At 37.9% G+C, this 14,202-nt stretch overlaps 1 protein-coding gene across 3 annotated transcripts in view; it reads right to left on the reverse strand.

The window, feature by feature from the left end:
- DCC (DCC netrin 1 receptor) overlaps positions 1-14,202 on the reverse strand; it is a 1,178,115-nt gene that overhangs the window by 455,399 nt on the left and 708,514 nt on the right. For all 3 annotated transcript variants that reach the window (XM_047697659.1, XM_047697658.1, XM_047697660.1), the window contains 2 exons: positions 13,482-13,636; positions 10,822-10,942 (listed from right to left, as the gene is read on the reverse strand). In XM_047697659.1, coding sequence (XP_047553615.1) covers positions 10,822-10,942; positions 13,482-13,636 — 276 coding nt within the window. The remainder of the gene's footprint in view (positions 1-10,821; positions 10,943-13,481; positions 13,637-14,202) is intronic.

The raw sequence follows: 14,202 nt of genomic DNA on the forward strand, positions 1-14,202 counted from the left end.
ATAAAAATAATTATATTTGACTTTTTATATTTTATTCCACTACATACATATTATATATATTTATTCTACTACATATTAATATCCCATTATTTATACTTTATATTCCACTTAGCACCATAGCATGTCATACCCTGGGGGAATGGTTGAGGTTACCCTTAGAATCCTAAAAAATGGTAATTCCTATCATATTTTAAGTTAATTTCGCAGCCTGATCCCTACAAAAATCAGAGCAAACCTAGAGAATGACAGTGGATAACTACAAATTTTACTACATGGTAGTTCCCATTCCATCTGCTGTGCCAAATGTTGTACTTTTGGGTGAGCAGATTGACATAACCTCCAGTATAATATAGTTAGCCATAGTGAGGTGTTCTTTCTTATCCCTGTAAGAAAAGACTATCGGAACATTTCTCCTTCACTAGGAATGAAAAGTCATTATTCCTTTTCAGTCATGTCTCAGGGCTATGATGACTGTCCCATGTTCAGTCGTAAAATAGTCCAGGTGAATCTGCACCATCCAGATATTTTGTAGCACATTTCATTTGTCAGTTGTGTTAATGACATCATGATAATCAGACAAGCTGAGTGAGAAATGGCAAATATATGGAGGAATTTTGTAAAACACATGCCTCAGCAGTGGCAGGCAAATCCTATGAAGGTACAGTAGCCCATGATACCAGTGAAGTTTTTAGGGGCACATGGCTTGGAACAGGAAAAGACAAGACCTATAAATAGGGACAAATTACTGGACTTCATATCTCTAAACACGAAGAAAAAAGCACAATGTCTCTCAGACATTTGGGTTCTGCAGGCAGCACATTCTGCTCTGACTTACTTATCAGATAATATGAAACACTGTCACCTGTGAGTAGGGCATCTGGAGTAGAAACAGGTATTGTATCCAGTCCAGGCTATGAAGCCAGTGGTTCTACCACTTGTGCGATACAACCAAGTTTACTCTTAAATATTAGAAGTATTAGTGGTAGATTGAAAAAAATCTGTGCAGAGATAATGGCAGGCCCTCATAAAGGAATCACCCTTAGGGTTCTATTGCAAAGTCATGCCATCTGCAGCAGAGAATCATACACCATTTATAAAATGGGTTCTGGCAGAATACTGGACCCTGTTGGAATAAGAATGCCCAACCATGGGATAATCAACCAACCAAGTGGTATAACTGATCATCATGAACTAGGTTATTGGAAATGACTCGAGTCAAAAGGCCAGGTGGCACCATCATCAACTTAAGTAAGATTAAAGTGTTATATTGGGCATCAGGCACAAGCATGACCAGAGGGCATAACAGCAGGTGAACTGCACAACCACATTTTCAATCACTGTTGTATAAGTACCTTCCCCCTCAACTTACTCTTATGGCTAAGTGACTGAGAAAGAAAAAGACCAAGCTTTGTCAGCTTTGTATGTGGGTGCACTCAAAATAGACGGTTGCAATACCACAGCTTCACTTGGGTATAGCCCTAAAAGAGGACAGTAAGAGAACTTTCCCTGGAAGGCAGAGTGTTGAGTATACCAGGTCATCTATCTTATATGAAAAGAAAAATGGCCCAAAGTAAGAATATATATGTGGACTATGAATAAAGTCAAATGGTTTGCTTGATTGACTATAGGTCTGGAGGGAGAGTGGCTGGAAGACCAGGGCAGGGAGGTTTGGAAAAGAAGGATGTAGATGGATATGTGAGAGTGAATACCAAGTGTTGAGATCTTTGAATCACATCGGATTGTATCCTCCTGTAAAGAGGCACTAAACAATCAAGTAGGTGACGCTTGGCATCAGCCATGTTCAAGGGGTGGCAAAAAAGTACATGAACAAAGAAACTATGGTGTTTATGGGGGAATCTACACATTGCCCAGTAGCATGGACTCAAACCCAACAAGGCGGCTGCTGCTTACCAGCAACGACTGCTACCGTCATGTGTTTGATCCGCTAATAAACAAGACAATGCTGAACACTCAAACAAACACCATTCCTTGATGAGACCAACTAGGCTATTGGTGATGTATTATTTATATTGAACCCCTTCTGTTCTGAAAGGTGCAGGGATATACACATGTTCTTCCTTTCCTGCTCTCAGACTTCAGCCTGCAGCTCTGAGGGCTCACAAAGTATGTGAGCCACCATCACGAGATCCTGCATAACACTGCAAAAGATTAAGTAACTCATTTAACTGCAAAAGAGGTGTGGGAATGAATACATGACCATAGGATCTCCTGATGCTATCATATACCAACCACTGTGAAGCTGTTGACTTGATAGAGCGAAAGTACAGCCTTTTGGAGGAGCAACTGAGAAAACAAGCTAGAGATGATATCCCAAGATGGAGTGCCTTTCCCTAGGGTGCAGTGTATACTCTAAACCAAAAACCATATCCTCAATAGGAAGAGTACATGGAAACAAGAGACTGAAATAGGTGTGATCCTGCTTACCATCACGCCCACTGACCCAGCTGGAGTATGTGTCTTCCTTACTCCTGCAACTCTAGGCTCTGTGGATTTAAAATTCCTAGATCTCAGAGGAGATGTCACTGAACTTGAGTGATCACTGCTGCCTGGTCCTTTCAGGCTTCTTGTGATAAAACACCAGTAGGCAAGGCAAGAATAATTGCCCAGATCATCAGGAAGAGGAGGAGGGAAAACAGGGAAGACTACTATTGGCACTCAGGTCATCTACTGGAGGTGTCTCTTGGTACTCTTCCCCAATGTTGATGGTAAGTGGGCTAATATGTTTTCTATGACCTGTGAAGGGACAGGAGTTTGAGTCATCCCACTTGATGAGCTAGATAGACTGGCAGAGGTGCTAGCTGGCGGGGGCGGGGGTGGTTGAGAAGAATACATAAGTAGGAGGATAGAAAGAATGAGTACCAGTTTCAGCCGTGAGACCAGTTGCAGTTGCACTGGAAGAGGATTTAATTCACACCTCTAACCTTCCTCTTTTCCCCAGGGAATAAGACCAACTTAGATTCTGGAATAGTTATTTCCAAAATATATTACAAGAAGCAAATAGATTTGAATGGGACAAGGGTAGGACCATAGTGGATGGAGTGGTACACCATCCAGGGCTCCCTTTCAGGACTATAGCACTCATTCCTCCAGCTGGAGGGAGTGATAGTGGCTGAAGGTTCCCTACTAATCCACCTGCAGTGATTGCCTTTAGCTAAAGAGAAGACCTCACTCAAGGCCACACCCATTTCTGGGGATAGATAGATGACTCCTCATGCTAACCCAGTTTCAAAGCTTCTACTGGGATCATCTGAGATCTCTGTTGTGACTGTATTGTAATTGTAATTCACGTCTTCAAATTATGCATATGAGTGCCATTTCATTATAGTTCTATCAATGTTGATATTATCACCTTCATAATTAAAAATTAGACCCATACAATATTAATTAATTATATATACTTCGTAATTATTACATTGATAACTTAAAATTTTCTAATAATAATATATCAGAAGGAATATATGTAATTGCATGTGTATGGTCTATGTGTACACAGACACCTGTTATCAAAGAGTGATTTATATGTAAAACACAGAAACACAACAAGCAAGCATCATTTGGGTTCCCTGTAAAAATTAAGATTCTTTTTTTAACTTCCTCACTATAGGGTTAAAAAAAATATATAGAATAACATTCTTTGGTGTCTTTACCACCAAAATATGATATGATCAATATTTATGAATCTATCAATTCTTCCATATTGTATGGATTTAGAGTTATCACTTGTCTCAGGATACTTCACATTACTGAAGAATTCATTTCTAATTTCAAAGTTTGCCATACAGCCATATCCTCCTGATTAGTACTGAGCTTACTTCCTACTTGAAGCACATGCTGAACCAAGGACAAGATGAATGACAAGCCTTTATTTGCTGAGAAACCTCTGCCGACATAAAACTGGAATGAGCACGTTATTAAACTGATACTGCAAACCTTGCAGCAAACCTTTCCACCAGCAGTCATTTTCAAACAGACCTTTTCCCTTAACCTTGTCCATTGGGCTAAAAACTTAAACTTTGAATGGGCACTGTTGTTGAAATATCTGCTTATTAATTCTTTTCTTGGAGGTTGGGAAAATATACCAGAAGAAAGCTATCATTGTACTCATCCCAATAAATGCCTGCTATTTTTCTTGAGAAAACAAACCAACAGAAGACTTTATAATAGCTAACATTTGGTAGCAGTTTAGAGACTATAAATCTCTTTTACATACATTTATTGCAATAAATCTTCAAGACAATTACCCACTACATTTTACAGCTGAGGAAATGTAGACCTGGAAAGGTTAGGCAACACCATCCGTGATTCTGTCTGTACATATCCACATATGTATATACAGATAATATACATATAAATATGCATATACATATAATATACACATGTATGTATGTTATATGCATGTACTTATGTATATATACGCATTTATACATATGTATATGTACACATATATACATATGTTATGTATATACATATATTTTATAGTCCATTGTGGGTTTTTTTAATGAGTTCTTTATTAATTTCAGACAGACAGAGAGAGAGCAAGCATAAATGTGAGGGAGGTGCAGAGGGAGAAAATCTCAAGCAGACTCCCCACTGAGCACAGAGCCCAATGCAGGGCTCAGTCTCATGACCCTGAGATCATGACCTGAGCCAAAATCATGAGTTAGATGCTTAACTGACTAAGCCACCCAGGTGCCCCTTCCATTATGTTTTTAAATCTCTATAGGTAAATTAGCAAAGGATATAGAGATGAGATTTAGATGTATCTCACCTAGCGTATGAATGTTATATGATAAAAGATCAAACGACTGATTTACGGTAAACTCTGAATCCCTCAGGAAAAGTAGTAGTTTGAGTATCAACACTCTAAGTCAACACTCTACTTTGAGGTAGAAAATAAAAGAGCATAGACTACTATCCTCTTCTTTTATCTTCACCGTGGCAAGCAAAAATTACATTTCAGTAGACTGCACACATTCATAGCCATATATGCTGACATTATAAACGACCTTGAAAATTCTGGTTCTTGTATCCTATTAGCTACAGTTAATTTCCAAGGTTTACAAGAGAAAATGTTCATGGAAAACTTATGAGTATAATATCACCACACTGGTAATATGTGTCAAAAACATTAAGTTGACTTTTATTCATTTAGACTCAATGATGGACAATGAAAGAGAATGTTTGTAGTTTTAATGAGCATCTCAGTCTGTATGAGGAAAACTGTCCAATGACTTACTTTTTAGTTTGGATCCACAAACATGTTAGTCTAGAACACAGAACTGGATCTTCTAAATTATGTACAGAATTTCAGGAACAATTCCACACTAACTACAATTGAGCATTTAAGTCATAGTAACCCTTTTTATGTGAAAGATAAAAATTCAACTTAACTGACCACCCATGACTAATAGGAGATTGAGAAGTACTTCCTGTTTGCTTTAGTTACATTCTCTCTTACCTAGTCACTGATGTGCTATTAAACTGACAAATTCCAACAGATTTTAAGTGCTAAGGCTAATTGTACAATTTTTCATTGTTTCACACAATACCACTGAATTTACTATGTAAGAGTCAATGTTGAGTAAGAAACACTATAATTTGTTGCAGTTAATATACAATTACATGGGTGAGCATCCAAATATTACTTTGGTCCATTTGGATTTCAAGGTATTCGTCTCAAATGGAAAGGGAACAAGTCATAAAAACAGATCAAAAAAGAAAGAAAAAAAAAGCCAACTCCTCCCCAACAAAAAAAGCCAACAAACTTCTGATTTTATGCCTTAGTGTTCATGAACAGACTTACTTTTAAATACTTTTGCTAATTTTAGGATACACACACACACACACACACACACACACACACACGTGTGTGTGTGTGTGTGTGTGTGTGTGTATAAAATTGTTAGCAATTCAAAGTTGTTTTTGACCAGTAACCTTTTCCAAAAGAGGACAGGGAGTTGATAACAATTCACATTTTCCTAAATGCCTAGCCAATATATTTCCCCTTTTACAGTAGGAAATTCTATTGTGTGTTTTTTTTTTTTTTTACCAATATTGGAGGAGAAAAACAAATAAAACCAGATTAGAAAGCATTCAATATTAACATGAGACACATAGTCCATATTTACTTCTATGGAAGGCATAATATGGTGTCTTCCCTAAGCAAATCTATACTTAGGGAATATTTATAATGGCATATATTCATTTTGAAATTTAGCTTTTTTGTGCACATTAAAGCATGAAGAATGCAAAACAAAAGAGAGGAGAATATGAAGAATACATTATTTCTTCCCATGGCAACTTTATTCTATCTTTACCCATTTCTGCCTTCAAATTAAAAATATTCCAGACAACATAGGTCCCAATCATCATCACATTCATTTCCAGTTCCCTGGCCTTCCACTACCCTGACCAACAGTTAAGTATTTTCAATGACCCTCACTGCAGACCAGTGTGTGTGTGTGCCTCCTGTGCGTGTGTGTGTGTGTGTGCGTGAGTGTGGTGTATGTTTGTGAAAGAGAGAAAGAGGGAGGCAGAGAGGCAGCAGTCTGGAACTGTGTATATGGTGTTACAGTGTTACATTTATACCGTTAGTATATACTATATATTATATTGTTACATATATACTATATATATACACACTATAGGACTTCCTATAGTAAAATGACTTTTTAAATTGCCATTGATCTTCTTGACCTCTGCCTAGGGGAAACCATGTATATATTTTACATGTTACAGTATACACATCTCAATATTTTTCCCAAACTTATTTTCTGGAGAGCAAAACAAGTCATTAACTCAGTTTAATTTAGTAGATTATGTTTACTTTATTTCCTAAGTCACTAATTGCTAAAGTGGGAATATCTAACTGTATATAAAAGACTATGTTGAAACTTCATTAGGCTTATGTAAATACCCATTAACAATGGACACTGGCTGGAATGGGTCATTGTGTGTGCTTCAGTGAAGAGCAGATGGTTATGGCTACCAAGAGGAACTCTCTGCGACAAGCCTGTGGACAGCCCAGGGCTGAGCAGCTGGCAATGTGGGTCCACAATGTGCCTCCAAATACATGGTGGTCGTTTATTGTGGAAACTTAGAAAGGGCTATGTTCTGCCCACTATGGCCAGCCTCACTGCCGAATTTACATTTATAGCTGGGCCTCTCCACCATCTGCGCATGTGGCCCACACTGCAGCTCCAAGGAGCTGGAGAAGCATGATTTGAAGGTCTGGGTCTGATGGAACAGCCAGGAAAAAGCAATCCATCATTTATAAGGGGGGGATGTAAGACAGTCACAATCATGTCCCGTCACGCTTTCAGATTATTTTATTTTATTTTATTTATTTATTTGACAGACATATCACAAGCAGGCAGAGAGGCAGGCAGAGAAGGGGGAAGCAGGCTCCCCACTGAGCAGAGAACCCGACGTGGGGCTCGATTCCAGGACCCTGAGATCATGACCTGAGCCAAAGGCAGAGGCTTAACTTCCTGAGCCACCCAGGCGCCCCACGCTTTCAGATTTTTATCTTCATCTGCTTTTACCTTCATTCTAATTCTCTGCCAAATACAATGAACACTGACCAAGAGTGCAAAATTCACCAATAACACTTTACCATCTACCCGGAAGAATGAATTACCCGGATGCTCCGAGGCTTTCCTTCGCGAGGAGGTAAATGACTCTCCTCCTGAAGGGAGCCTTGCTCTGTATGGTCACTTAGACCTAAATGACTTGGGGCCCAGGTGGAAGGCAAGACACCAAGAACAAGGCTACCCTCTGAACTGAGAGCTTGCCAGGAGAAGCGACGTGGATGCTTGTAACTGGTTTACAGAATGAGCGGAACTGCTAGAACACTAAGACACAACAGTTGCATGTCAGCCTGTGGCCCACCTTCACACACATTCTAGCAGATCTATTTCCCAATCCTGATAGCAATCTGGGCCAATCCTCTAGTCCTGGGGTCTTAAAGTATTTAAAAAGCCTTACCTTCAGGTACTAAGGACAACAAACAAAAACAGCACACACACATACACACACACACACACTCACACACATACTCACACACACACTCACACAGAGTAAGGCTAAATCAAAACATTAATCTGATGTTCAATTTACAGTTTCTTCCCACCTAACAGAGTAGGCCTGAGACCAAGAGTGAGGATAAAGCAGTGGGACTGTCTCTTGTTTTATTTATTTATTTTTTTTCAGTTTCTTATGTCTCTATTTAGAGATTCTATGAGACTCTCTATTTAGAGCTTCTCTGGGATCAGACAGGAGTGAACAGGTTTGCTTTCAAAAGTGAAAAGCCTCCACAAGCTTCTTTTTTGTGAGGAGCTCTGCGGGTTCTTCAGAGACTCCTGCCCTACCCTCAGGAATCCCCACACTGGACTTTCTGTATGACCTAGTGGGCTGTCTGCACCAGCTCCTCAGCTCAGCTCCCTCCTGGGCAGTGTCTGTCTTCTGGTGGGAGCAGCTTCAGCGGGCAGGCCCTCTCAGGCATGATCCTTTCAAAACAACTCCAGATCTGCTATCTTCAAGCATAACTGCTATCTTTGTTCTTCCCCAAGGTGGGAACAGAGCTTCTCCCCACAGCGACCTTCCCCTTTCTCTTCCTGGCATCCTTGTGGACAGCTCTAGGCAGTTTCCAGGTTGCATAATTTTTCCAATTCCCATTTTTACAAGCAATTCGCAGTAAAACACACACACACACAATCTGTTCAAGAGATTTTCCTGATGTTTCCACAACTTGACTTGTGTGGAAGGGAAAACACCATGATAATCTCTAATCCTATGAATTCAAGAACTTCAGAGAATTCTCCATTCCTATGGGCAATTGCAGGGGATTGCCACTGGATGTGTTTGGTCAGTGCTAACAAATCCTAGGAGAAACAATTTCACACCTCCTTTTAGAAATATGGGATTGCTTATCCAGCATTTTCCTCAACATTATGGCCATAGCTGAGAATCAAGGTTAACCAGAATTCTCTTGTGTGGGGTCATATTGTCATTACTAAAGAGACGGCGCACAGTTTTGAAAGCATGGCTCACATTAGAGACCCTGATATTAGAAGTTCTTTTTGTCCTACTTATCCCTTACTGTTCCAGCGAATAGAATACACACTAACACTTAAAGCACAGTAAATGCAGGGAAAAGAAATAGTCCATTGGAGAAACTGGCACTCTTAAAAAAGTGTTAACTGTCTCTTTTAATTCCTAGATAATTCTTTTAGTTCCTTTACTCATCTGGGACTGTTCTATGGTTGGTGTTTTTGTTTTAATCAAGAAAGAAAAAAAAAAGGCGGGTCATTGTCATGAGGAATACCATGAACGTCTGAGAGTCTTCAAATAGTTGGTTAGGGATGCACAAATATAAGGCATTCACAGACATATTTTAAGTGCTAAAAGCCAAGGAAAGGCTCTATTTCATACTTTAAATTTATTTTCTATAAAACGGTAAAGTGCTGGGGTGCCTGGGTGGCTCAGTGGATTAAGCTGCTGCCTTGGGCTTGGGTCATGATCTCAAGGTCCTGAGATAGAGCCCCGCATCAGGCTCTCTGCTTAGCAGGGAGTCTGCTTCCTCCTGACTCTCAGCCTACTTGTGATCTCTCTTTCTCTGTCAAATAAATAAATAAAATCTTAAAAAAAAAAAAAAGGGGGAACGTGCCATAAGAATAGTGAGTCATAGCAAGAGGTAGGAAATTGGCCTTGAAAAGTTGTAATTAAAATAATCAATAGGCGGTATGAAAGCTTTCATAGAAGACACTAACATTTTAAAGTATTTAGGTCTATCTAAACAAGTTTTCTACCATTATTTTTAAAAAATGAATATTCTTGACTTTCTTTAGTGTTATAACATTTCAGAGCAGCTGACCAATTTGTGGTTTTTGTTTTTAGTTTTTTGGTTTTCTTTCTCTTTCCTTTTTTTCTGGCAGGATATTTTGGTTTTGGGGATAATACATGATACATCTAATATAGAGTTATGATAGATTTTTTTTAAATGATTTATTTATTTATTTACTTGTGGGGTGGGGAGGGGCAGAAGGAGAGAATCTCAAACAGACTCCCCCTGTGCATGGAGCCTGATGTGGGGCTCAATCTCATAACCGAGATGAAACCAAGAGTCAGATGCTTAACTGACTGAGCCACCCAGGTGCCCTAAGTTATAGCAGTTTTGAATCCACCACCATATTAAACTTCTGAAAGACTACAGGACAAAATAAAATCAAAAGTTCATAGATTATATGCTGGTTAATTGAATGTAATAATAAAAATAAATAAATAAATAAATAATAAGGAAAAAGACAAATTATCAGAACCTATTTAAAAAAAAAATAGAAAAATGTGTTTATTTTCAAGTAATTGTTTCTGCTATTTTTATGCCAATATCCATGATTCAAGACTACACACACACACACACACACACACACATATACCCCATCTCTCTCAGTATTCTAAGTTTACCTGAAATACTAGAAGAAATGCAGGCCACAAAAAAATGTGAGAAGGTAGTAATTTAGTGGTTGTTATCTTGACAACCAGAAGTATATACTGTTCATGATGACTCTATCTCACTGGATGGAGATACATACCCAGTTTTCTAGAAAGAATATGACATCAACATGCAAGTGTACACCTTGATAAACTAAATAATTAAATAATTAATATTTTTAAAATTAAAAAATTAAATTAAATAATTTCCAATTGACGTTGAGAGATAGGGAAAGCAATATGGATTTCACAAGTGGACCAAGCATAGAGAGATCAAGCAGTGCCAGAGCAAAGTTCCCCTCAACTTACCAGGCTTAGGGACAATGAGCTGTGCACTGGTCTGGACATTTCCTGCCTCATTTTCAGCTACACATTGATAAAAGCCTTCGTCTGACTTCACCACTCCAAGGATTCGTAAGTTGCTTCCTCCCTAGAGAGAAGAAAAAAGGAGGTACAATATTTAAAAAGAAAAAAAAAACCCTCATAAAAGACAAAATGAACACAAATTTTGATAAAATTTCACAGAAGAAGTAAGAAGGAAAGCCATAAGAATTCTCAGTCTCACAGATATGTCCTATGTCACTTGGGAAATGCCACAGATTCCCAATACCCTGCAGAATCCATGTGCATACATTTAACCTAGTTCTGCAATGAAAACTATACTCATAAAAATACACATCATCCTCAATATCTAAATGAGCAGCAAACAGAAATCTCTTTGAATAAACAGGCAAGAATCAAAGGTTAGCATCAAAAGAAATGTCATTCTTTCACTTGTTATTGAAGGAAAATTGGGTTTAGCAGCTGTTGGGGAAAAAAAAGAAACTGATTTTTATAGCTTCTAAAAGACAAAAAAAATCTAGGTTGGATATTTTCTGGAAGTGTTTACTGAGGAAAAAAAATCTGAAAATCCTTTTAAAATTGTAATTGCTTTGACATGTACCTTTTTGGGATTTGGAGTGATGGTATGGTAGATATTTTACACCATGTCATTCCTGTCATATGGCCAAAATGCTTTACCTTCAGCAATCCATAAATTAAACATAGCAATATTAACTCCTGTTTCATATAAATTGAGCAACCATCTTTTTCAAGGATGGATGATAAAATAATCTGGAGATAGCATTTAATTATACCAACTCAGTTTTTCTTCAATATTAGTGTAAGAATTAGTTCAGTAAGTGAGACATGTTAAATCACTTCCCCTGAAGTCATTAAGAGATAAATATTACCTCATGGGGAATTCTTAATTGTTTTTAGTGTCTTGTAGTCAATTCTCTGCTGATGTAAAATTCTGAGATAAAGCTGACTAACTTCTAATTAACAATTCTCATATAAGTTACTATTTGTGTTAAATGTTACTGTGTGACAGACAATGGCTCTCAGATTTCTGGAGCTATTGGGGAAATATTTTTAAGCACAATTTCATGTGAACAGGGCTCATATTGTACATTTTCTTTTCACCTTAAGAAAAGAACATTTAAATAGGTTGGGTGTAATGAGTCATTCTGGGAGAAAGTTTATTCAAACTGTAGAAAAAATAAATGTTGTATTTTATCATGTGTCCTTAAGGGCACTCAACAATTTCCTTTATATGCAAGTAGCATATATTCTAGGCGGACACAACACATTTCAAGTTGCCCCACGGCAGGTCATTTTTAATTCAGTGGTAGCAGAAATAGCATTGCACTTAAAGGAACTAATGGATTGGCGTGGCATTGAAAAGTTTCATTTTTTCCCTTTCTTACTCTCTTCCCAACCAATTAAAAAAAAGTAACTAAAAGTGAAAATACAGTGGTGATAAAAGTAATAAAGATATATTTTATGGATGTAGTCCTTAAGAACCCTAGAAATATGACTAAATGCATGCATAGAGAGGTTATGGAAGTTCCTGAAAGTCAACTGATCAAGCCACAGAAAGATGGATCCACCAATGAGAGCCAGGGCAAGGTTAAGGAGAGCACATGCCTGGACTGGCAGGGCACCTATAGTCTACTCCTCTTCTGCCAGAAGACCTCGTTCAGACACTCTTCTTTGACAGCTTATGTCTGGGTCTCAAACATAAGAAAAGTGGACCTAAATCCTCCTTTTTAGCTACAAAGTTCTTTGATATTTGGAAAGTGCTTTTCATATCTCTCATATATTTGTTTCGTCGAATTTGGAACTTCCGATGCTAACCTAGACCTAATGGAGAGTTTTCAGAGTATTTTTAAATGAGCAGAGTTCTGCTGGTAAAAGTAAAAGGAATGATAGTAATGATAGGTGTTGAGTTCTCACTGTGTACAAGGAAAATAACTTAGTGAATATAACATACCATTACCCCTACACTAGAACTTAGAGAAACTACAAGAACTATTATGCTTAGCTTTAGTGTTTTTCCAATGTTCAAAAGTGCAATGCCATGTGAACTCTGGGTCTCCATGGCTTCCTAACCCTGCCGCTACCTCTTGTCATAGTCACTGTCACCACATTGTTTTCTACTGCTCAAGTAGGATCAGCTGTCCTATCTGTAAGGGTAGCAGAGAAAACTTGTTCATATTACAAAAGTAAAACTACCATAATCATAGTGGCACATCTTGCTGAAACTTTGTTATAATGGGTAAAAGTCAAAGAAGTAAGAGATTGTTGGCTTCCTATAGTCTAAAACTAGACTCTAAACTCTGTTCTCCCAAGAACTAGCAATGAGGATACTTGGAAAGATAGTCTCTTAGGTCTTCTGTTTTTTTCATTATGTTTGTTAAAAAAACCTTGTCTATAAAACAAGGGGGCTGGGCTGTTTGATCACTCTTTGTCAGCTCAAAAATTGTTCAGTCTAGAAAATCATTTGCTTTACTGGAACAATTTTCTTAACACACCATAAAAATTCCCAACAGGAACCTTCTTGCCAGGAAAGAAAAGCAACCGAAAATAGAGTAAACAATGAGTGGGACTATAAAGCTAATACAAAAAAAAAAAAAAAAGATAATTACCACTATCTGAAAATAATCACTAGGAAGGACCACATCTCCATTCTTCATCCAATTCACAGTGGGCACAGGCTTTCCAGAGACTGAACATTCAAACTCAATATCCATGCTTTCATAGGCATACAAGTTGGAAGGGTGATTTAAAAACCATGGTGGAACTGCAAAGACAGAAAGCAAAAGTGAGTGGGTGGGAAAGTGAAACTGCATGCTAAGGTCTTTGCCCAGTTAGAAACACTGTGCAGGGAGAAAGAATATTTGTAATTCAATAATTCCCTGAAACCATTAGTTTATTATACAGGAACAACGATAGAACACCTCTCCCTCCTCCCAAACACAGTTAAATAGTTGTAGTTAGTGCTGTTTTGCCTCAGGAAAGAAAAAGAGAACAGTTTTGTAAAAAAAAAATAACATCTAGTAAACATTCTTAATACCCAGTGTTTGTATCCAATTGACTTACATAAAGGATACTGAACAGCGCATAAAGCTATGGAAGCTATGCTAATACAGTAAATAAAATGAAGATGATAATTCTGAGACAACCCAGAGTGTAACACAAGAAAGCCTAGTGTCTCTGTAATTCTTGAATTTCATTAGGATTTAGTTAATGTGATGGACTCAGTCCCTGTTGAAACTGGCTATGATGATAGGCACGAAAAATGACTATCATCTTTACTGTAGATGCATTCCTATTGTCTTAGCAATTATCTATTGTGGTGCATTACTA

Source organism: Lutra lutra, chromosome 12 (genome assembly GCF_902655055.1).
Source record: "Lutra lutra chromosome 12, mLutLut1.2, whole genome shotgun sequence".
Lineage (NCBI taxonomy): Eukaryota > Metazoa > Chordata > Mammalia > Carnivora > Mustelidae > Lutra > Lutra lutra.